Source organism: Neomonachus schauinslandi, chromosome 3, assembly GCF_002201575.2.
Source record: "Neomonachus schauinslandi chromosome 3, ASM220157v2, whole genome shotgun sequence".
Lineage (NCBI taxonomy): Eukaryota > Metazoa > Chordata > Mammalia > Carnivora > Phocidae > Neomonachus > Neomonachus schauinslandi.
The window spans coordinates 61,552,454-61,576,741 of NC_058405.1; the positions used below are offsets into that span (position 1 = coordinate 61,552,454).

Below are 24,288 nucleotides of genomic sequence, written 5' to 3' on the forward strand. Positions count from 1 at the left end.
GACCCGGCGCCGCGGCGGGCGCCGAGACGACAGAGGCGGCGGGGGCGGGGGGGCGGGGGGGAACCTGCGGGCGAGCGGCCCAAGCCCGGGGCGGAGCTGGGGCGGGTCTCCCACTCGCCCCCACCGCGCGGGGGCGCCGCCCGCTCCCCAGGCCCCAGGCCTCCACCATCGGCCGCGTTCCTTCCTCCAGAGGCTCCCTGCCAGGCGGCGCGACCGCTTACCGGCTTCCCCGGCGACCGGAGCCGACCCCGGCGTCCCCGGACTAGCGCGTTTCCGCCGGGCGGGCCGGCAGGTCGTCTCTCGGGTTGCCGGTGAAGGAAGGTTCTCGGGTTGGGCGGGAGGCGCTGTTATCGGAGTAGCCGGGCCTACTAAGGGCGCGTTTTAAAACTGTTGCTCCATAGCGCCCTAGAAAAATGCCAGTATTTTTGAGGGAAGTGTCTCCCAGCAACATGAGTTTTGCCTCCAGTTTAAGCGATAAGTTTCTCGGGCTTAGCACTCCGCTTACTAGGTGTGGGATCTTGGGCAAGTGTGGAAGGCGGAACAGTGAGTGGCCCCCGAAGAGATGTCCACCTCCTTCTCCCTGGAAATTGTGGGTGTTAGGTTCCATGGCAAAGGGCAGTTAAGACTGCAGGTGGAATTAAGGTTGCCAACCAGCTAACTCTAAAATACGGAGATGATTGGATTTTCCGGGTGGGCACCTCCAAGTGGAAGAGAGGGGCAGAGTGGTGGTCAGAGAGATTTGAAGACGGAGGATAGGGCCACCAGCCAAGGAATGCAGGAGGCCTTAAGAGGCTGGAAAAGGGGGCGCCTGGGTGGCTCAGTCGGTTAAGCGTCTGCCTTTGGCTCAGGTCATGATCTCCGGGGTCCTGGGATCGAGCCCTACGCCTGAGCCCTGCCTGCATCAGGCTCCCTGCTCACCAGCGAGTCTGCTTCTACCTCTCTCTCTGCCCCTCCCCACCTGCTCTCTCAAATAAATAAAACCTTAAAAAAAAAAAAAAAAAAAAAACTGGTAAAGGCCAGGAAACAAATTGCCCTCTTGAACTTCCAGAAGAAACACAATCCTGCTTATATCTTGATTTTAGTCCAGTGAGATCTAATCCAGACTTCTGACTTGCAGAAGAGAGTACATTTGTGTTGTTTTCAGCCACTGAGTTTGTGGTGATTTGTTACAGCAGCAAATCTAGGAAACTCATACAGCAAGGCATGGCACCTACCTCCTAGGAGTATTGTGAAAGTCAAAATGGATATATTAGAATATATTTTGGTACAACTTCTGGTTCTAAGTGCTGAACGTGTTTCACCATAAAATGGTAGAGTTAATAGGTGATTATTCTGTAAGTGTAGTGATAAGAGCAGGGTCTCTTGGAGTATCATCTTCTTTCTGAATGGCCAACATTTGCAACATCTGCTCTGCTTGGTTTCAATTAAAGAAAAAAAATAAAACTATACATGCCTATGCCCAGAATGCTGCTACAAGCTGAAGTCTCCATGAAATAACGCTCCTGCTGATTAGCCACAGGCACAGACTCCAACCACTTTATATTCCTGACAGCATTGCAGCAAAAGTCATAAAAACACCCAACTCTTTTTTTTCCCCCGCCCAATGTCCATAGTCATGAAAAGGACTTTTTATCTTGTTCCATGAGTGTATTAGTTTGCTAGGGCTGCCCTAACAAAGTATCACAAACCGAGTGGCTTGAACAACAGAAACGTATCGTCTCACGGTTCTAGAGCCTAGAAGTCCAAAATAAGGGTGTCAGCAGGGTTCTTGCTGAGAACTCAGAGAGGGACCTGTTCTGGGCCTCTCTCCTGGGCTTGTAGAATGCTATCTCCTCCCTGTCTCTTCACATCGTCTTCCCAATTATAATGGATTAGGAACCAAGCCTAGATCGGTCTGACTTCATCTTAATTAATTATACCTGCAATGACCTTATTTCCAAATAAGGTCACATTCTACTGGGGCTTAAGACTCCAACATATCTTTTTTGGGGTGACACAATTCAGTCTATTAAGGACCAGCAAGCACAGACTAGTGAGTATGGAGGAAGAAATAGTGAGAACAGATCTGACCCCTTTTCTCTCCAGCAGTTGTCAAGGTGTGGATCCCAGTCAGGGGAGCTTCTGAACTGGGCAGTGACTGGAAATTAAGTATTACTATAGATAACGTATACAAGGTACTAGGCACTGTTTTAAGTCAGTCAATACATGTGAAGTGCTTAGAGTAGGACGGGATAAGCGTTAGCTATCAACTCATTTTAATCTCCAAAACAACCCTAAAGCTACAATTATCTCTGAGGCACAAGAGGCTATTTGCCTCAGGTCCCACAGCTAGTAAGTGGTAGAACTGGTATGAGAACCCAGGCGCTATGACTCAAGTCTGATTCTTAACCACTATCCTCCAGTGTTAGATGTTGCTTACAGTGGTAAACAGTGTGAAAAGGTAGACCAAGTTAAAAAGTTCCCATGTAGTCTTAATGTTACATTGATCTAGGTCAATGAAAAGTTCCTTATTAGCTTAAACTAGAAAAAAGACAAGTTGTGGAACCATTCATGAAGTATGGTGCCATTTATGACCAACAAAGCAAAACAAAACCTACAAAATCCACACATATGCACACGCGTTTATATGTGTGTAAGTCTATGTATATGTTAAATACACAGAAAAAAATTGGGGAAGTTACTATAATTATTAGTAACATTTAAAAAAGGGTGGTGTGGTTGGAGTAGAAAAATTGTGCTTTCCCTGTATTTGGATTGAACAAGAACATATTCGGATACACAGTGAGGAGCTACAGAAGACATCAGGCAGGAGTCTCCTTGCTTTTGCCTGGGTAGTCACTTCATCATTCGGTTTACTGGTCACCTTTACTCTGCAACCTTCATATGGTCACCCAGTACCTCGTGTTTACTAATTTCAGGTCTAACTACATAGAAAAGACTCAGTTGATTCCCAAATACCTATGGAAAGGACTCTGACAGTCCAGAGTGGGTCAGGTGCCCATTCTGGCCAATCAACCAGGGGGACAGCCAGAAATTATGACACAAAAATAACAGAGGCGATCATCTCTACTTTACCCCTCGGAAAGATGAGGTTCAACTAACTTCTCCACAGTCACGTAACTTTTAAGGGAAGGTAGGAGCTGAGATTTTGAATGTAGATCTGCTGGACTTCAAAGCTCATGTACCATATATTATATGCTTGGAGATATTTAGCTTGGAACAAACCTAGGTCAGTCACGTGATAACTGTTCTTAAGCACCTGAAAGGGAGTGAGACCCATGTCTGTAAAAGTTAGCACTAGGATTATTTAAGGAGACAGATTTTTCCCACAGCTGAGGGAGGAGGGGGGGAAAAAAGCACTCTGTGAATCTTTTCCAAACAGAATGGTTTATCTCAAGTTCCCTCTCACTGAGACATTCCAAGCTACTCTATATGGCCAAATAAACCACATGGTATGCTTATTATAAAGCTGAGAGTATAGGCCAGCTTGAAGTTTATTTCAAAATGGCACATTTTGCACCATTCATACAAAGTACAAAAAAAAATTAAGGTAAAAATTAAGGTAAACCTTTCGATAAACTTATAAATTTTTCAAAAGGAAATATACCATTAAGCACATATTTAAGTATTAAAAACCCCAAGTCAAATCCAACCACAATGTATTTCAAAAACAAGGTTCAAATTTCACTGTAAACAGCATTTCATATTTGTTGAAATAAATGTCACTGAAACATCGTTATACAGATATATTTATTTATAAATATTAGGAACACAGTTTGTAAAAGAATAAAACTCCTCTCTAGAGCATAAGACAACAGAACAAAGATAGGTGCTATTAAACAAATGGAATGAGTGAACATGACTGTGATTTTCAAGCACATTTATATTACACACAGTTTTAAAACTATTGAATCTTTGAAACTATAGAATTGGTAGAGGATGTATTTAGGTATTAGTTCGGAGACTTATAAAACAATTTTAGGGGTGATACTTATTGTGTGGGGAGAAGAAACTGTTTGTATAACTATCATGTTTCAAGGGACATAGACTTAACAGTAAAGTTTTTATTATATTTTATATTAGTTCTTTAAAAAATACTACCTAAATGAGAATGACATTATATATTCCTTCTCTAATTCCATTCTAATAGTCTACAACTATATCAAATGAAATGAGGAAAGTTAAAGTTTTAACATTTTAGACAGCCAAGTTACAAAAGGAACTAAAGAAAGAAACTCAGATTTAAAGTTTCAAATACCCACTGCGTTTGGCACATTTTCTTTTTTACTACAAAGTATTTCCTCTTAGAAATGGGGCATTTAGTTAATCATTGTTTGTGGTGACCTCAGCTACAATAAAAAAGAAGCCAACAGAGACCAAAGACTCACTAGCATTGATGGAAAGTGATAGTGAAGAGCCAAAGCACAAGAGACCACAGCAGCCCGGGTAACAAGAATTGGGTGGAAAAGCAAGCTACATCTTCCATGTCTTCACTTTTGAAAGGGGTCATCACATCACAATTATCGACTTTCCTACTGATCCAAAATTAAGGAAAGGCAAAAAAAGTCAGTATTCTGTCTGCCGCATTACTTATATATAATGACTAACAATTTAAGACTATTAAAAGTGAACAAGCCAACATTATGATCAAACCTGTTTATATTCAAGGAACATAGTAAACTACTTGACAAAATTTACCTTTCTTAGGAACTCCCTCTGCTGAGATTGACAAGGTAGGATTAGCTTTCTGCTACACAGAAGGCAATTCCTGCTATAATGTGAACATCAGTAGAAGAGCGCACTGCCATGAATACTTAGGTACTTGGCCAACTCCTAGGAGACATACAAAGATACAAAAGCAAACAAAAGCCCCCAGGAAAAACAGGAGCCCCGTTCCTTATCATCACTTTATTTCTCTTGTGCTGTTCCAGGCTCTGAGTACATGGGGCATAGCGCTGCATTCGGACGGCATACAAAAGCATCAGTTTCACCTCCTAACTCTGTTAACTGCTCCAGTGATGACACGCATGGATAATGGTCTTTTAACATATCTGGCAATTTAGAAGTCTTCTCTTGAATACGTCGAGAACGTCTAACTGGTGTTAGAAACTTTAGCTCTTTAAATGTAGTATCTGTGTTGTCAAACTGGATCTTCTTCTTTACACTAAAAAGACACAAAATTATTCCCAGAGTTAAAAAACATTAACGTTTTTACTTTGTTCTTTTATGCCATTTATCATCCTATAACTTGTAGGTTACAACCATGTGATTGCCTGTCTTATAGAAAACAGGTACTGAAAGCTCCTTGTGGTTAGGAACTTACTCTTTTCTCTACGTGTTGTCACAGTTTGTACACAGTAGATTCTTAATATCTGTACAACTGGCTAATTGCTCAATTCCAAAACCTACTATTATCAATAACAGACAGACATTAAAGTAAAATGTTGTCAAAGTTTTCTTTTACAAAATGGCAATACTTACGGTAAAAGCAAAGCAAATACGCTAATTTTCTTTAAGATTTTATTTATTTATTTGAAAGAGAGAGACGGAGGTAGCGTTAGAGGTAGTGAGAGAGAGCATGAGTGGGAAGGAGGGAGAAGCAGGCTTCCCGCCGAGCAGGGAGCCCGACAAGGGGCTTGATCCCAGTGCCTGGGATCATGACCTGAGCCCAAGGCAGGCTTAACCAACTGAGCCACCCAGGCATCTCCAAATACTGTATTTAAAAGGTGAAGTGTCCAGGGGCCCCTGGGTGGCTCAGTCGGTTAAGTGTCCAACTCTTGATTTCGGCTCAGGTCATGATACCAGGGTTGTCAGATCAAGCCCTGTGACAGGGCTCCATGCTGGGTGTGGAGCCTGCTTAAGGTCTCTCTTCCCCGCCCCGCCCTCCCCAACTCATACGCGCTCTTTCTCTCACCCACACACACACACAAAAGGTGAAGTGTCCCAATGATACTGCCTTGCTTGACACCTTTCTAACTGGAAGCTAAAGATTTTTAGATACCATATTTATTATTCCTAAACATAAAAACAAATCACAGCACATTACATTTTGAAAGTTTACCTTTGTAGGTATGGTGTAGTAGACACATTATATTTAATTAAGCAACTGCCCCTGGTTTCTGTACTGGGGGTTTTAACATCATTGGTTGGATCCTTTGTTTTGTCATCTTCTTCTTTTTCACCATCTTGAAATACCACATTTCTAGGTTTCTTTTCCATTTCTGCTCTTCCTGACTCTAGATTAACACCGATATCTTCACTGTCAACTTCTTGGATGTATTCCTTAGTTGCACAAGCCTCAATACTTTCTCCTATAGAAATACATTTATAGATTAAGCTTTTGGTCAAAGTTGAAGAGCAAAATCAGAAGACATTAAAGTAATTCATAGTTGGTCAGATTTTCAAAATAGAAGAACCAAACTGCCATCTCCTAACTATTACTTTTCCTAAGCCAATACCGCTGACAACTATTAACAAATATTCACTATCATCTATGGGTTGGGATTATAGATACAGCTATAAGAATGAAACCATCCCTGTCCTTTAAGTTCACATTCCATGGAAGAGACGTGCTTGAAAATAATTAAAATGAGAAAAATTCTATATAGCTGAGATAAGAACAAAGGGTTACGGGAACCCATAAAATGGGAAAACTACCTTTGCTTGAGGGACAGGTAGAGGGCTAGGGAAATCTTCACAAATGACATTTAGGCTGGGTCTTGAGAAACGAATACTTGACAAGACCAAGGAAGATCATCTTGGTTATGAAGCTTAAAAGGAAATGACCTATTAAGACAAAACTAACGGGCCAGTGTGCTTAGAATATAGGGTGAAGAGCACGGTGGGAATGTGGGGAGGAGGTGATGATAGGTAGGAAGGGCTGGATTATAATGAACTTTACATGCAAGAAGTTTGGTAAAAAAACCCAAAAAACCAATCTTCACTGGAGAAACAGATACACAATCAGATTTGATCACTACGAAGGATGGTTTAGAATGGCAAGAAAAAAGAATGATCTGTGATGATCAGAAGACAAACAAGGCTGTGATTGTCTCTAAGCAAGGTGGCAGAGAGGTAGGCATCAGTGAGAAGGAAGGGCCTGATTTACGAGTTATTTCTAAGTTAGGGCTTAACAAATAAACGCATGTGCACATCTGAATGAGTGTGCAGGTGTACTGAGGGCATCTCTTATAACATTCCTTGCTTAGGCATTTTCAATGACAGAGCAGTTTCTTTTTTCCCTTTTCTTTTTTGGGAGGAAGAGATGATGGTTTGGGGAAGCAATGAGGGAAGACAACGAGTTCAAAATAAAACATGCTTGATGGGAAATACTTGAGACATCTTGATAAATCCAGCAAGGTGAAAAGACCTCTAGATTTGACTACTAGGCAATTATTAGAGATTTGTACCAAGAGATGTTTCAGTTATAGGATATATCTGAACCTAGAAAATGTTTACATTTCATATACCTGACAGCTAATGAATCTCTTCCCTCTATCTACTATCCCTAGCAAAGAGAATTCTTCAATGAGCTTCTCTAGAGCATAGAACAGATGACAGAATTTAATAGATAAAATTTTAGAGATCATCTAATCAAAGTGCCTCATTTTTAACACAGGGAATTAAGGCCTAGAGAGGTAAGCTAACTTTCACAAACACTCAATGATAAATTTGGGTTTTGAACCAGAGATCCTAATTAAAAATTCTTACACTACATAAGGCCACTGAATCTCAGAGGTATGCCCACAGACGTAAGAGGAGAAAAACATCCTACAAATTTAAAAAGTTTAAAAAGATAAAAGAAAAATAATTCAAGGAAATTTAATAAAATCACAATTCACTTGAAGAAAATTAAAAACTTACCATATTTCACTTTTTCTTGACTCTTCATTGTTAGAATATCTGCAATTGCATGTCGCATCTCTTCAATAGGCTTAATTTTTTTAATGAAGAAAATACAAGTTTTATATTCTCAGACATTAACTAGGTTGTTCAAGTCAAAAATATTTAAAACAGTGACTATATTTCAAACTTTAAAACAAGGCAGTGGTTCTTAGATCATGTTTCTTTTCTCAGAATACTTATTTTGACACTCGAACTTTTGAAAATGACTCTTTCCAACTTACAGAATAAAAATGAACAGTAGGGGTAGAATTATCAGATTAAAAATTTTCTCCACAATTTTTCTTAAGCCTCTGGTAACTCTTAACTGCTTGTCTGATATAAACAAAATTAATGAACAAGTAGCAAGCTAACATTAATATCTACTAAAGAACTAATAATATAAATTTAAAGTAAATTTAATATAAAGTTTACTCCTTTTCTCCTACATTCAAGTCCATGGTTATGTATTTTTTTCACATGCTATTAAATGCATCTTTGAACAGCTCAAGGTTGACCAGCCTAACATTTCACTCATTCAAATTCAACAGTTTTACTGACTGTCCATTATATGCCAGAACATGTAAGCACTTACTCTGTTCCTTTGTACTACTATGATTGCTAATGCAACATATTCAAGATATTATATAAAAGGGAAGTTCTGGCTCATATTCCTAGTTCTAGAACATATTCCTGAACTACTCACTCATCCTGCTTTCAATTTTCTTGGCTAATTTTAATCCTTGTTTTCCACTTTCTGCTCCAGTGTCACATCTCTCTCTCTTTACACCCTGCTTTCTATGTGAGTCCTTGGCTCGGTTATGCATCCTAGGTATTCTGCCTTAAGCCACCTTAAGTAATGTCCCTTCTGGTTCATGGAGTAGGAACCTCACACCCTCTTCCAGGTGGGATTCTGTCAAATACAATTACCCTTCAGCAAAATGTTTTATACATAATAGCCTTTGAGAGAGTATCTGCTGAATATTTGATTTAGGATTCAAGTGCAAGGTCAAATAGCATCTATTGGCTTTGCTGAGACTAAAGTGAGTAGACCTTTCTTAAAGAAAGGCTAAAGAAAGGAATTTTTAAAAACTCTCTCTGTAAATAATCTCCAAAATGCATTTTTGAGAAACCTGGTCAAAAGGAAATGCATTTTAGAAACATTTGCCCATAAAAACAAAAAACCCGGCCAAACCAAAAAACCTAGAATACAATTTATTCTAAACCCAGAGCCTCTTGCAGCAATAGACTAGGAAGAGGGGAGAGGTGTGGTATCAAACCACTATGGCGCTAATATGTCAGAGAAACTAGTTTACTGCCATTTTCTATGTGTGGGCAGGACCAAACATACGGCATAAAAATGTGAGAACATTTAAGAAGTGTTCTTCAAGTGAAAGACTTCTTTCACAAAGCCACAGAACCTACTAACATTTTAAAAGTTAGTTTAATTCCACTTGGCTTTATATTCGCTCAATAAATTTTAATATTAAAAATTCAATTTCCCAGATTTCTTAACTAGGAAACGTGCAAAATGACATGTTGTGCTAAAATATTTCTCACGGCCAGTTTCATTAAATGTACATTACAGTGTATATCCATCTTCTAAGGTGTGATTGTCACTAGTTCATAAGCAAGTTTTAGAGGGTTGAGAAACAGCTTTTATAATATGTGATCATTGTGGCCTTTAAATATTCATTACTACTACATATGTAACCGCAATTTTATCAAGTTATGTTTGATGTACTCCAAAATAACTCTGAATTCCTTTACAGTGTATTAGTAAAGATCAGTAAGTTTTAATCTTACCTGAGCCCCTGCCAGAATAGCTTTCTCATAGATTGTGATAATATTTTCAATAGGACTTGTGAGTGGTTCAATACGTGCAAGGCATATCCAATATTTAACAAGTTTTTTGGCATCTGGAATATTTTTAATCAGGTCATTCAGTATGACCAATATTTCTTCTTTTGGGCATCCCTAAAATAGCAAGAAGTAAAGTGAGTGATATCCTTTAGCCTCTAAACTATGAACAATTAAGTAATTGTACTATAATCAAGATTAATGATAACTAGAGAAAAAGTTGGTAGAAAATTACTCATAAAAATATCCAGTGTTCTCTTCCTCACTCCAAACTTACTCTGAATGGCTAGCAAGAAGCCTATTAGTCATGAGTACAAAGCATGAAAACAATGAAATACTAGTTGAGAAAAATAGTAGTCAAAAATGACTAACGGGCGCCTGGGCGGCTCAGTCTTTAAGCGTCTGCCTTCGGCTCAGGTCATGATCCCAGGGTCCTGGGATCGAGTCCCACATCGGGCTCCCTGCTCGGCGGGAAGCCTGCTTCTCCCTCTCCCACTCCCCCTGCTTGTGTTCCTGCTCTCACTATCTCTCTCTCTGTCAAATAAAAAAAAAAAAAAAAAAATGACTAACACTGGGGTGCCTGGGTGGCTCAGTCGGTTAAGCGCCTGCCTTCGACTTGGGTCATGATCCCAGGGTCCTGGGATTGAGTCCCATGTCAGGTTCCCCCAGCCCCACCCCCGCTCATGCTCTCTCTCTCACTCAAATAAATAAAATCTTTAAAAAAAAAAATGACTAACACTTTACTTGGTCTTGATGATTATCCTTTTATATATTGTGAGATTCCATTTAATACTTGATTTAGAATTTTTGCAACTACCAAATGTTTATGAGGGGGAATAGCTTGCAGGTGTTTAAAAACGGTCTTTGTCAGGTCTTGATATTAAGGTTAAAACGAATCTGTAATGGTTGATTTAAGTAAGAGCTATATATAGTTAGAGGGTAGGGAAGAGAACATCCACAGTATCAATGACAAACCCCAGCTGAGCAAAAATAAGAATATAATAGGGAAACTCCAATCCTAATTTTCACTGGTCTTCAAAAAGCTTAAAGACACTCATGAAGACCAGAGTAAGGTTTGAAATCATACTCTATATATTCATTCTTGCTATGGATCTTAGACACCATGGGTGACCAAATCAAGATTAAAAAATAGCCAGGAAATAAAGGAAACATTCTGGAGTTATTATACTCTGTAGGATTTTGGTCCAAACAGTGAAACTCTACAGTAATTTAAGACCATGATGATGTTGGTTTCGATTAATGGAATTTTGTTTGCAAATATTTTAGTTAACTTGAATTTAATCTGTGATAATGACTCACTAATTTATGTTGCTAGTCTTTGGTAAAATATGTAATGAGTAGAAAAAATAATATGTAAATATCCTGAAGGAATGTAAAAAATAGAAGTATCAAAGTGAATATCCACCCCCAGCCCATTCTATATTAACATCTTAGAGAAATACAATATTTATAAGTAAAAAAAAAAAAAAAAAAAAAAAATTAAAAAACCCCTTTAACCCTTTTAAAAAATTAAAATTCCCAAAAAAAAAATATTTAAATAAAAAAAAAAAAAAAAAAAATCAAGTTAAAAAACCTCATTATCCCTTTGATATATGTATATGTCCTCAATGAAAATGCGGTCCATTAAAGGCTAAAGAGAATCTCACAACTAACATTACGTCTACATAACACCACTAACACATTACGTGGTCAAAAGAGTGACAAGGTAATTTAGTAAGAGAACTTTTATAAGATAATTTGCAAACTATAAACTATTACACAAATATAAGGACTGTACCTCATTAATCAGGTTTAGGCATTCTGAAAATGTCTTGTTTACTTTTTCAGTAAATAATCTTTGTTCATCTTCTTCTACCATGGTCGTCCAAAAGGACCCAACTGAGTTTTCATTTTGCCCTTCAGGCTCAGGCTGGGTAACCACTGAGCTAGGAGGCCTTTTCAGCACTTTTCTTTTACCAGCTTTCCACTCACCCAGACGAACTCTAGAGTTAGAAGCAGGACATAAGCATTACTGTGATACTGATGAGAGAATTCTGTCAGACAGAGAAGTTAAAAAATAACTCAGGTCTTTAAGTAGTTCCACATGTAGGCCACACGTAAGTTCACAAGTTCGAACAAAAAGAAATACTGAACATATCAATGTTCGTTTCATGCTCAAACACCCCAAGAATGTGTTTTTAAATGGAGAGGTTATAAAATATTTCCCAACTGTATTAAGCTTTGTAACTCAGATTACATTACAACAACCTAATGAAACAGACTCAAGCACAGTAACTTAGGTCACACTGTTCCACCACATAAATTTGCTTCAGCTGGTCTGTTTATGACAGAGGAGATTCCACACCCACACAAGTTCTAATATATTCAAGGAGATTATAAGCCAAATTCACAAGTGGTACTCTATTGAAAACTAAGCCCCCAAAATGATATCTACTTACTTTCTCTCTTCTGCAGTTTCTTTGGGCTGAGCCGATCTATCAAGAGTTGCTTTTGCTATAGTGTGTCTGCGAGGGTCAATGCTTTTTGATTTCTGTACCAGTTTGGTGTTAGAAGACAAAGCAGGCCTGGCTACAGTTTCAGAGGTCAGGCTTCTTGACAGTGTCTTCTTTCTCTCTACAGCCTGAGAACTGGTTTTGGCACTAGATGAAACCGTGTTTGGTTGCAGTAATTCTTTCTCCCGAGGCCCCTTCCGGATTGTAACATTGGCAGTGGCTCGCCCGATGCCCAGTTTCACAGCGTCCTGAGCACTGTCGCGGTGACTTCTGATAGGAGGCCGCACCAGCTGTCTGTCCTGAGCTGCAGTGCTCCCAAGTTTCGTGGTGGTCACCACGTTTGGGGCTCTATCACTTCCCACTGTTGTACTGCGAGTGTCTGTGGGTGGAGGCTCTGGGTCTTTAGGGACAGCAGCTGAAGGCTTCCTCGTTGTTGCAGAACTCTCATCTCTGACTGGGAGGGGCTTTCTAAATGAATTAATCTTAGACTGAACAATTTGGCCACGGTAAGACCCGAGCACAAGCTTCTTGGACATGTTAGCATCTTGCTTTGGTTTTTCTGTGGATATTTGTTTCTTTTTATTGTTGTTTTTAAGATGAAACACTTGGCTTAATGTCATGTGTTGACTTTGAGGGTCATCTTTAATTGGTATGGACTGTCCCATTTGATTATTATCCTCAAAATTATGTGTGTCAACTGCTATTGTTGAACTGGTTAATTCATTAGAAGGTCTTAAAGGAATACAATTTTTTCCCATTGTTACATGATTTTTGTTCCCAGGAGGTCTACTGACATTTTCTTTACCAGCCTAAAAGAGTGATTTAAGACAAATCAGCATTTCAGAACAAACTTTAAGAGTTTAGGAAGGGAAAAGGGGGGGAAGGACAGTTTAGGAGGGCTCTGTGCATATCTTACCATTTTTGTTTTAAATTTCAGAACTTTTGTCTCTTCGTGGACTTGGCCCTCAGAGTTCATCACTTTCTGGTCTCTGCTACTTTAAAAAATAAAAAATGAAAAAAAGTTTAACCATGTACCAAGGAAGTTTTCTCTTTGGGGGGAGGAATGAGAGAATATTAACAATCATCTGACTTTGTAATTTTAAAATGAGGCAAGAATGGAACTGAGATTTATTAGTCCTTTTTCTTATTACAGAGTGACTTAATAGTATAAACAAGATAGCTGAGGAATTTAAAGGTATTTTCTTAAAAGTCTTAACACCCTCCCTACACAGAATATGTAAACATTTGATAATCTCATTCCAAGCCATTCTTCCTAGTCACTTAAACAAGTCCTCAAAACCTTTATTAAGCAACATTTTCTTTGGCTCAGGCCATGATTTTGGGGTCACGAGATGAAGCCCCGCCTTGAGCCCTGCACTGGGTGTGGAGCCTGCATAAGATTCTCTCTCTCCCTCTGTCCCCCCCACCCCCACAGCCCCGCTCACACACTCTCTCTCTCAAGGGGGTGGGGTAGGGGGTGGGGAGGGAGGCAATCTACTAAGTGAGAGAAGTTATTTACAAAGGATATATCTGATAAGGGGTTAATTTGCAAAATTTATAAAGAACTCCTACAACTCAACATGAAGAAAAGAAAACCCAATTAAAAAGTGGGCAGAGGATCTGTACAGACATTTTTCCAAAGACATACATGGTCAACAAACCCATGAAAAGATGCTCAACATCACTAATCATCAGGGAAATGAAAATCAAAACCACAATGAGATATCACCTCACAACAGTCAGAATGGCTAGTATTTTTTTTTTTTTTTAATTTTGAGAGAGAGAGAGCGAGCATGCGCATGCTTGAGCATGGGGAGAGGATCTCAAGCAGACTCCATGCTGAAGACGGAGCCAGATGTAGGGCTCGATCTCACAACCCTGAGATCATGACCTGAGCCGAAATCAAGAGTTGGATGATTAACCGACTGAGCCACCCAGGCACCCCCAGAATGGCTAGTATTAAAGAAATAAAAAATAACAAATGTTGGAAAGGATACAGAGAAAAGGGAGCCCCTGTACATGAAAATATAAATTGGTACAGTCAGTGAAAAACAGTATGGAGGTTCCTCAAAAAATTAAAAAGAGGAATACCAGATGATCCAGTATTTTCACTCCTGGGTATTTACCTGAAGAAAACGAAAACACTAATTCAAAAAGATATATCCACCCCTGTGTTTACTGCAGCATTATTTACAATAGCCAAAATATAGAAGTAACCTAAGTGTCCACTGATAAATGAATGAAGATGTGGTATATGTATAATGTGTGTGTATGTATATACACATACAATGGAGTATTACTCAGCCGTAAAAAAAAGAATGAAATCTTGCCATTTGTGACAACATGGATGGACCTTGAGGGTATTCTGCCAAGTGAAATAAGACAGTTGGGGAAAGACAAATATCATATGATTTCACTTCTATGTGAAATCTAAAAAAACAAAACAAAACAAAACAAAAAAACAACAAATAAACAAATAGAAAGAGATTCAAATACAGAGAATTGCAGGTTGCCTGAAAGGAAGGCAATGGGGGGGTGGATGAAATAGGTGAAGGGAGTTAAGAGGCACAAACTTCTAGTTATAAAATAAGTCAGCCATGGGGATGAAAAGTACAGCATAGAGAATATAGTCACTTGGTATGGTGACAGAAAGTGACTACGCTTGCGATGGTAAGCATTTAATGTGTACAAATGTCAAATCACTATGATGTATACCTAAAAGTAATATAATATTATATGTCAACTATACTTTGATTAAAAAGAATAAAAGAAAAAAATAGCTCTCCCAAAAGAAATCCAAAATTTTCCATACCCACTGACAGCCCAATTTATTACAAATGTGGACTTTACTTTTTAGATGACAATGCATTTAGAATACATATCCAAAACAAATGCTTTCTCAAGAATTTGACCTACACTCCTTTGAATAAATACAGACTGGTTTGTACAGGCCATGATATTCTCTTAACAAGTCATTATAACAATCTGCATTCCATTAAGAAAAGAAAAAACACGCTCAATTAGACATGCCATTGATTCTAAGATCCCCAGTTCAGAGATGTTAAAATGTAAAATGTACATATTTTAGCATGAACAAAACTTATCTGTATGACAATCTGGGTTACACTGCTTTTCACATCTGTTTGCTCAGTCTGTTTGGACAAGGGGCAGTACTTTGACAGCTTGTATTACACATTTTGGATGATGGCAGAGAAGAGTCAATATGTGTCACTGAACAGAGCAATGTCTTCCCAGTTTAAGCTCCTGCATTCACTACCTGATGGCAAATACTCCTGTTATTATTCACTGGTCTGTAGTCTGGTGTGGGGTGGGAGATGATGCTCAGGGTCCACCTGTCAGGGACTCCCAATGTGGTACCTTAACTAATCAGACACCCTATTACTTCTGGACATACAGTATACTGTGATGTTATCTCACTGAGAAAATGAGACGCAGTCTTAACAAGAATTAGCCCTTCTTTCCTCCACCAAAGACTGTCAGCCTATCTGCCTCTGTACCCACATATTCTGCCTTCCCTCCTGTCTATGGATGAACTGACACCATGCTGACTCAAGGTCAAACTCAATATTTGTGTTCTCCTGCTTGCCTACTCAGGATTTTGTTCCTGTGATAATTTGCTCATTCTTCTTAACTTGCCCCTCTACTACATCACTCCCATCAGCATATAAACACTATCTATTATATCTCATCTTAAAAGCCTTAAACTCCACATTCCCTTTCAGTTCCGGCCTCATTTCTCTTTGCTTTATAGCAAAACTTCTCAAAAGCATGTATCTATACACACTGTCCCCATGTTGTCACATTCCATTCTCTCCCCAGCCCACGCCTCTTGGGAGCGTGTCCTCGGCACTCTACTGCAGACTCCCAATGTCATCTGCTTCCATGTTTCTACAAGTCATGGGTCAATTCCATTTTCACCTTACTGAACCTTTAAGCAGCACTTGACACAGGCAGCCACTCTTCTTTCCTTCAATACTTTCTTCACTTTGCTACCAATCATCAGCTGTTCTCCTTTTTCTCCTACCTCAGTGGTCTACTTCTATTAAGTCTGTCTCTCTTCTTCCTAAATTTTTGGGGGCTCAGTCACTAAGCATCTGCCTTCGGCTCAGGCCATGATCCCAGGGTCCCGGGATCGAGCCCCGCATCAGGCTCTCTGCTCAGTGGGGAGTCTGCTTCTCCGTCTGCCTCTCTCCCCCTCCAGCTTGTGCGCTCGCTCTCTCTCTCTCTCACTCTCTCAAATAAATAAAATCTTTAAAAAAAAATAAATTTAAAATTTTTCTTCTGCATTTTTTAGTTTTATACTTCTCAGGGACTCCTCCTTTTCTGTCTGTGCTAACAGAATCCTAGTACTTAGTCTTGATATTGCTGGCTTTTTAACTGCTAACTAAAAAAAATTCAGGATAAGGAGAATCCACCTTATTCACCTGTCCAGTATGGAGAGTTATACTGAAATATGTTCTGTCCCATTCTGTCTTGTTATGATAAAACTGCCCCCACCGAAGTTATCTAAACAGGATTCTTAAAATACCCACATTAGAGATTGTAAAATAAAATGACTTAATTTTGAAAAGCTGCAACTCTGATTGGTCGTCTATTTAACAATTTGTTGCTCAAGTAACAATATTTAAGTTGACATCTGTTTTCTGAAAGGAATAAATATGGTACTTGTAAGATTTCTTGGTAAACCCAGAAGAATTTCAGAATTTTCTTTTCTTCCCATTGTGTTTAAGAGTACTATAAACCCCAAGGCCCAGTTGAGTTCCTTATTTAAATAGTAGTTGAGAGTCATGCTCTTACTTGAATTAATACTCTCTTTACTCACTCTCTAGTAATCTTATCCCACCTCAAAGTTTTAAATAAGTATCATCTACAAACTGATAATTTCCAAGTTTAAATCTCTGGTCCCAATCTCAATCCAGCCCTTCAGACATGTAACTATTTGGCATTTCCACTTGGATGTCCTGTTGGTACCTCAAACTTAGCATGGCCAAATCAAAGCTCCAGATTCCCCCATTCCTCCCTCAGTCTTCTCCATCTTGACATATGGTATCAATAGCCACTCAATTATTCAAACAAAAAATCTAGGATCGTATTTGTTTTAAATGAAGAAATGCAGGATTTGTAAATGAAAATTTAAAGCATTTAAAGTAACCTATTAATGTAAAGTTAAAAAGAATTTTTAAAATTTGGAAATAATGCCAAACTTACATAAAGTTGCAAAATTATAAATAGTTCAAAGAATATTCATATGCTGTTTACCCAGATCTACATAGTGTTAACCTTTTATTCCATTTGCGTTATCATTTACACTGTTTCTGAACATGTGTCTGTGTGGAGTACATGCAATTTTTTCTACCTGAATCTTTCAAGTCAAGATACATACTTTATTACCTTTAAACCCTTAATGCTTCAGTGTTTATTTCCTAAAAATAGTGACTTTCTCTTACATAACCATAGTGGTTATCAAATCTATAAATTCAACTTGATATATCCTTTCATCTGTTTATATTCTAGTTGAAAACTGACCTAATAATGTCTTTACTAATATTTCACCCTCCACAGTAGGATATAGTATCAGGGTCAGGTGTTGGATTGAGTGGTAGCTCTTAATCTGGAACATTCAGGGTCATCTTAAAGGCCATTCTTCCTTTCACGTCCCATCCATACCTAATCCATCACCAAGTCCTGTCATCTGTACCTCCTAAATATAAGCACCATCTGACCACTTCCAACCATGAGGAAGTGTATGAAGAATTTACAAAACCAAAATATAGCAATAACTGTTTGGAGAAACTAAAGAAACCAGGAGAATAGAGTAACTCAAGAACCAGTGCTCTGTGTGTAAAGCCACTGAGAAATCGTGAAACATTATCTACCACTTATTGGGCTCTCTCCATATACCAGGCATAGCACAATGCATTCACTCTCTTATTTGATCCCCAAGGAACACACATTACTATCCCATTTTAATATAAGTAAATGGACTCAGAGAAGCCATGTAACTCCCCTGAGGTTACACAGTTGTAGTGGCAGACTTACGGACTCCAGTCCTTATCACTCTAAAGCCAATGCTCTTAGAATGCCAGAAGGAGCCTAAAGGATGTTACTAACAGTTATCTCTAGAGGGGGCATTTGATCTGCTTTATATACTTTCATGGGGCTTTGTTTCAGCCACAACCATGTACTATTTTTTAAATTTTAACAAAATAACACCAAGATACTCCTATGGAGGGTTGAGACGAAAACAAATGATCTCTAAACATTTGGGGAGAGCCACCTCCTGAAGAATAACCATTTACGCCTCTCCCCCTCCCCCCCCACACACAGTAAAAACCTTACTAAATTAAGACTGACCTTTGTAGCAGTGCATAAACCATAAGTCAATATTTTGATATATACAAACACTTTGCTTTAAAATTAATTGTTTCATCTTAGAGCGTGAATTAATTTACATGGGAAGAAATACTGTGCTATCCAAGAAGGTATGGCTACTGAGCACTTGAAATGTGCCTAGTCCAAACTGATGTGTGAAAGTGTGAAATACATACCAAGATTTTGAAAACTCAGTACCTAAAAAGGATGTAAAATATCTCAATAACTTTTAAGAATTACATGTTGAAATTATAACATGGTATATATTCGATTAAATGTTATTACAATTCATCTTTTAAAAAGACTTTTCAGAGGGGCACCTGGGTGGCTCAGTTGGTTAAGCTCAGGTCATTATCTCAGGGTCCTGGGATTGAGCCCCACCACAGGCTCCGAGCTCAGCAGGGAGTCTGCTTGTCCCTCTCCCTCTGCCCATCCCCTGCTCATGCACTCTCCCAAATAAATAAATATTTTTTAAAAATATAAATAATTACATCAAAAACTAATGATTGGACATAATAATACATATATATATATAAATAAAAAGACTTCTCAAATGTGGCTACTAGAAAAAATTTTTTTAAGATTTATTTATTTAAGAGAGAGAAAGAGCCAGCTGGGGGAAGGGCACAGGTAGAGGGAGACAAGCAGACTCCCTGTTGAGAGGGGAGCCAGAAGTGGGGATCAATCCCAGGACCCTGAGATCTGACCTGAGCCAAAATCAAGAATGGGATGCTTAACCCACTGAGCCACCCAGACACCCCAGAAATTTTAAATTACAGTACAATTTTGGCTCCAATTACATTTTTATTAGACAGCTCTGATATAATTTTACAGATCTGAAACGAGAAAATTTGACCTCACCTGGGTATGTGATTTTCCTGTTTGTATGCAAAAAAAGTTTTTCTTTTTAACATATGTTCCTTGAGTTTTTGTCTTCTTTGTTCTAAACAACAAAAAAGCAACAAGTCAACATTTGTTACAACAGTAACAGCAAATAAATATTCACTAAATGAACATCTTACTTCGAAAAATGTTCTACTAGAGATCACATCTTACATACAACAGAAAATTTCCCAGTTCAGTATTGCCTTTGAAAAATAATCCCATTTTTAAGAGATTGTTACCATAAAAGGTCCCCACAAGCACTGCACAAGAATTACATTCTCTCTTGTTTGAAAGTGAAAAATCTGGAGAACGTCATTTTCAACATAGGGTTACTGAAAGCCAAGCTTTAAAGAAACTAAATAGCAGAGTAGAGACACTAGACTCCAAGTTCTAATTTACCAGGGCTGGGTTGGGAAAGAGTTTCTTTCCTCTGTGTTCCCATGTGCAGCACAAAGAACTAACAATATTATTTCTGAAGACCCAGCCAACCCTGGATTTACATAAAGTCGATTGTGTTAAATTTGAAGCATCAGACGAGGCAACCCCAACTCTCCCAAAAACTCGCTCTCCCAAAAAAACAAATAATCAAGTCAAAAAATGGGCAGAAGACATGAACAGACACTTCTAGGAAGAAGACATACAAATGGCTAACAGACACATGAAAAAATATTCATCATCATTAGCCATCAGGGAAATTCGAATCAAACCACATTGAGATACCACCTTACACCAGTCAGAATGGCAAAAATTGACAAGGCAAGAAACAACAAATGTTGGAGAGGTTGTAGAGAAAGGGGAACCCTCTTACACTGTTGGTGGGAATGCAAGTTGGTACAGCCACTTTGGAAAACAGCGTGCAGGTGCCTCAAAAAAGTTAAAAATAGAGCTACCTTAGGAGCCAGCAATTGCACTACTGGGTATTTACCCCAAAGACACAGATGTAGTGAAAAGAAGGGCCATATGCACCCCAAAGTTCATAGCAGCAATGTCCACAATAGCCAAACCGTGGAAAGAGCCGAGATGCCCTTCAACAGATGAATGGATAAAGAAGATGTGGTCCATATATTCAACGGAATATTACTCAGCCATCAGAAAGGATGAATACCCAACTTTTACATCAACATGGATGGGACTGGAGGAGATTATGCTAAGTGAAATAAATCAAGCAGAGAAAGTCAATTATCATATGGTTTCACTTATTTGTGGAACATAAGGAATAGCATGGAGGACATTAGGAGAAGGAAGGGAAAAATGAAGGGGGGGAAATCGGAGGGAGAGATGAACCATGAGAGACTACGGACTCTGAGAAACAAACTGAGGGTGTTAGAGGGGTGGGGGGATGTGTTAGCTCTGTGATGGGTATTAAGGAGGGCACGTACTGCATGGAGCAATGGGTGTTATACAAAAACAGTGAATCGTGGATCACTACACCAAAAACTAATGAGGTATTGTATGGTGACTAACATAAAATAATAAAATTTAAAAAAACAAACTTGCTCTCCACTCAGAAGGCGGGAGCGCCCTGCGCAAGCGCAGTCGGCACTCGACCCGGGCGCGGCCCCGCCCCCCCCGCAGGTCCCGAGTCCCCAACCCCGGGGCGGACAGAAGTGCCGCGCACCCTCCCTCGCCAAACGGACTCCTCCACGGCAGGCCCGTCTCCGCCACCGGTGGGTCACGCCCGGCCAGTAACGACCGCACGTGAGGCGCTCCGCCCCGCACACTAACACCACGGACCGGCAGCGTTCTGGTTGTCCATTTCGCAAATGCGGAGATTGCGGCTGTGAAAGGCCGAGCGATCTGCCCACGGTTCTCACACAACTGGTCAGGGCCGAAGCTGGTCGGCGGACTTGAGGCCCCAGCCGCTGACTCCGAGCCACCCCCCTCTCCCACGGTCGCCCCGTCCCCTCGGGCAAACGAGGCGCCCGCGGGTCGCGCCGCTCCCGCCACCGCGGCCCTCACCTCTGAACGCGGGCTGAGCCCTCTGGCTCGGGGGCAGCTGCAGGTCCTGGGGCACGGCTGGGGTGCTCATGGCTGCTACCCGACGGGGATGCGTCTCGGCTCCCGCAGCCCCGGACTGCGCAAGCCGAGGCTCCGGCACACGGAGCACGCCGCCGGCCCGGCTGTAGAAGGCGCGGCGTGAATTGAATGAGCCAATGGGCGCCGAGGGGCGGAGCCTGGTCTGCGGTTGCGGGGGCGGGTTGTGCGTCTGCCAGTTTCAGTTAGGGCTGCTCAGCTGAGTCCCCAGGCTGGCCAACCTGGCCAGCTGTTTCCGTGTTGGGCTTGCGACCTGGGGCGAGTGGACCTGCCAAGTCCCTGCTGTGTGGCAGATAGGACTAGTCTTTGGACGCTCACAGTGCGTGGAGGAAGGCCGACTAGAAAAGTGTCGTTTGGCTGCGCTTGTTAAACCAGAGCGTGTTCGCCGAGAAGGCTGTAAGCACCCACCGACGGCTGTACCGAGAGCAGGTGTAGTTCCCTTTCCCCAAAATGACTTCATGGCCATATGACAGCTAGGAAGAGGGACTGTAGGACTGGTGACAACACTGACTCCTCCTTTGGTGGTCCATCCTGTTTATGCCCACGCAATGACTTCCCTCCGGATTCGCGTTCCAGGCCCCCTGGAGGTTAATGTTTGCGCTGACCGGAATGCAGGAAGGTTTGTTCTGATTGTCCCTAAGGTGGCACACAGAAGAAGCCACTTTAGGTCACTAGTATTGCTGACGGACCCACAAAAGGTGCCATGTTAGGTAACTGTTTGAGCCGGGTTTTAAGCATGGAGACAGAGACAGAAGGATACAACTTTTGTATCTCATGCACAGGTCTGAGAGCCTGCAGAGCTGGCTCTCAACGGTCAGTTCTTCCTGTCTTTCTCTGCTATTTTCCTAAACGCATCGTATGGTAGCATCTTGCTAATGAGGAAGTTAGTTTGGGATGTTCTGTTGTTTTTTTCTTGATGAAATGTCAAGTGTAACGTTGTGTAACTTTGCCTGCACTCGAAGCCAATTCTGGGAGAACCAAGAGCCAAACAGCACCGATCACCATCCCTAAGACAACACTTATGTTTGCATATTACTGTTAATATTGTCGACTATCTACTACAGTTTCGTCGGACAGGCTGGGTAACCACGGATTCCCATTAAGTGACAGAGAACAGTTTAACAAAATAGAACGTAGAAAAAAAGTGACTCAAGAACCTCCAAACCATTATGTTAGGTGAAAGACAGCCACAAAAGGTCACACATATGGTATGATTCCATATGAAATATCCATAATAGATAAATAAACAGAGAAATGACACAGATTGGTGGTTGCCAGGGGCTACCGTTAGGGGAGAATGGGGAGAGACCACAGAGCTGTTCACTTTAAAAGGATTAATTTTATGTCGGGGCGCCTGGGTGGCTCAGATGGTTAAGTGTTTGCCTTCCGCTCAGGTCATGATCTTAGGGTCTTGGGATCGAGCCCCGCGTCGGGCTCCCTACTCAGCGGGAAGCCTGCTTCTCTCTCTCCCTCTACTATTCCTCCCTGCTTGTACTCTCTCACTCTCTCTGTCGAATAAATAAATTAAATCTTTTAAAAAAGGGATTAATTTTATGTTATGTAAATTTCAGTATTTTTTTTAAATGGGCATCGTTAAAAATAGTGATTCAAAGAAAACCATGGAGAGCTCAAGAGGCTGAGATGGTGGATAGAAAACCCTGCAAAACTGCTAGGTTTTCTAGCATGGCAATTTCCCCCCATCTCCAGACTCACCCACTCCAAGAATGGTATCTTTTTAAAAGACACTTTTTAAAATCATCCCACAATTGTTGGAGGGAAGGCAGACCATTCTCTAAAAGATCCAAGAGAAGGCTTCCTTTCAGAACAGATCTTCACCAACACAGCTGACCATTTAACTGCAGCCACCTGGAGTATAGCTGATCAGCTTCCTGTGAAACAGGGAGAGCACCTGTGGGAGAATAGGATGGGTCTATCCAAAGAATAGAAGGAAGACAAAGGCAGGGTGAGGACAGAAAGTCTGGGGAGGCAAGAAAGAGGTAATGGTCCAATGTTGGGCACTGAAGAGGTTGTTAAGATTGGGACTGAAAGGAACCGTTGGATTCAGAAGCTAGGGGGTTCTGGCAAAAACACTCTGCGGACAAGTACAAAATATTGCTGAGTGAAATTAAAGAAACCCTAAATAAATGGAGAGAGAAGAGATGCTTATGGATCAGAAGACCCTATGTTGTTAAGATGTCCATTCTCTCCAGTTGAACTATTCAATCCCATCCCAATCAAAATCCCAGGAGGCTTTTCTGTAGAAATTGACAGATTCTAAAATTTAAATGGAAATGCAAAGGATCTAAAGAGGCAAAACAATTTTGAAACAGAACAAAGTCGGAGAACTAACACTACCTGATTTCAAGATGTATTATAAAGCCACAGTCATCAAGACAGCGTAGCTGGCATTGGTGTAAAAAAAAAAAAAATCAATGGAATATAATAGAGATGCCAGAAATATACTCGGGCCTCTATGGTCACTTGATTTTCCACAGAGTTTCCAAGACAACTCAATGGAGGAGAAGGATAATCTTTCCAACTAATACAAGTATAGAGACAACTGGACGTCCACATAGAAAATGTTAACCATGACCCTTAACTCACCCCTTGTACAAACAAAATAAACCTCAAAATGGAATGTAGACCTAACTGTAAGAACCCAAACTATAAAACCTCTAGAAGAAAACATAGAAGAAAAATCTTAGTGACTTTGTTAGGCAAA

At 40.3% G+C, this 24,288-nt stretch overlaps 1 protein-coding gene across 1 annotated transcript; it reads right to left on the minus strand.

Moving 5' to 3' along the window:
• Nucleotides 1-4,906: 4,906 nt before the first annotated feature.
• CKAP2 (cytoskeleton associated protein 2) lies at nucleotides 4,907-21,640 on the minus strand. The gene is made up of 9 exons (XM_044913187.1): nucleotides 21,492-21,640; nucleotides 19,509-19,590; nucleotides 13,171-13,249; nucleotides 12,201-13,063; nucleotides 11,540-11,744; nucleotides 9,688-9,858; nucleotides 7,864-7,933; nucleotides 6,062-6,311; nucleotides 4,907-5,164 (listed from the first exon to the last, which is right to left on the minus strand). Exons 1-9 carry the CDS (start codon nucleotides 21,559-21,561, stop codon nucleotides 4,909-4,911), a joined length of 2,046 nt encoding a protein of 681 aa, XP_044769122.1. The 5' UTR covers nucleotides 21,562-21,640; the 3' UTR covers nucleotides 4,907-4,908.
• Between the last annotated feature and the right edge of the window lie 2,648 nt (nucleotides 21,641-24,288).

What these genes read in the sequence shown, in the direction of transcription:
- CKAP2 (XM_044913187.1), bottom strand. Translation starts at nt 21,561, where the DNA reads ATGAGCACCCCAGCCGTGCCCCAGGACCTGCAGCTGCCCCCGAGCCAG. An exon ending in GCCTAAACCTGATTAATGAG is followed by an intron (nt 9,859 to 11,539) that starts GTACAGTCCTTA and finishes TTGCTATTTTAG; the next exon opens with GGATGCCCAAAAGAAGAAAT. An exon ending in TCAAGAAAAAGTGAAATATG is followed by an intron (nt 6,312 to 7,863) that starts GTAAGTTTTTAA and finishes GTATTTCTATAG; the next exon opens with GAGAAAGTATTGAGGCTTGT.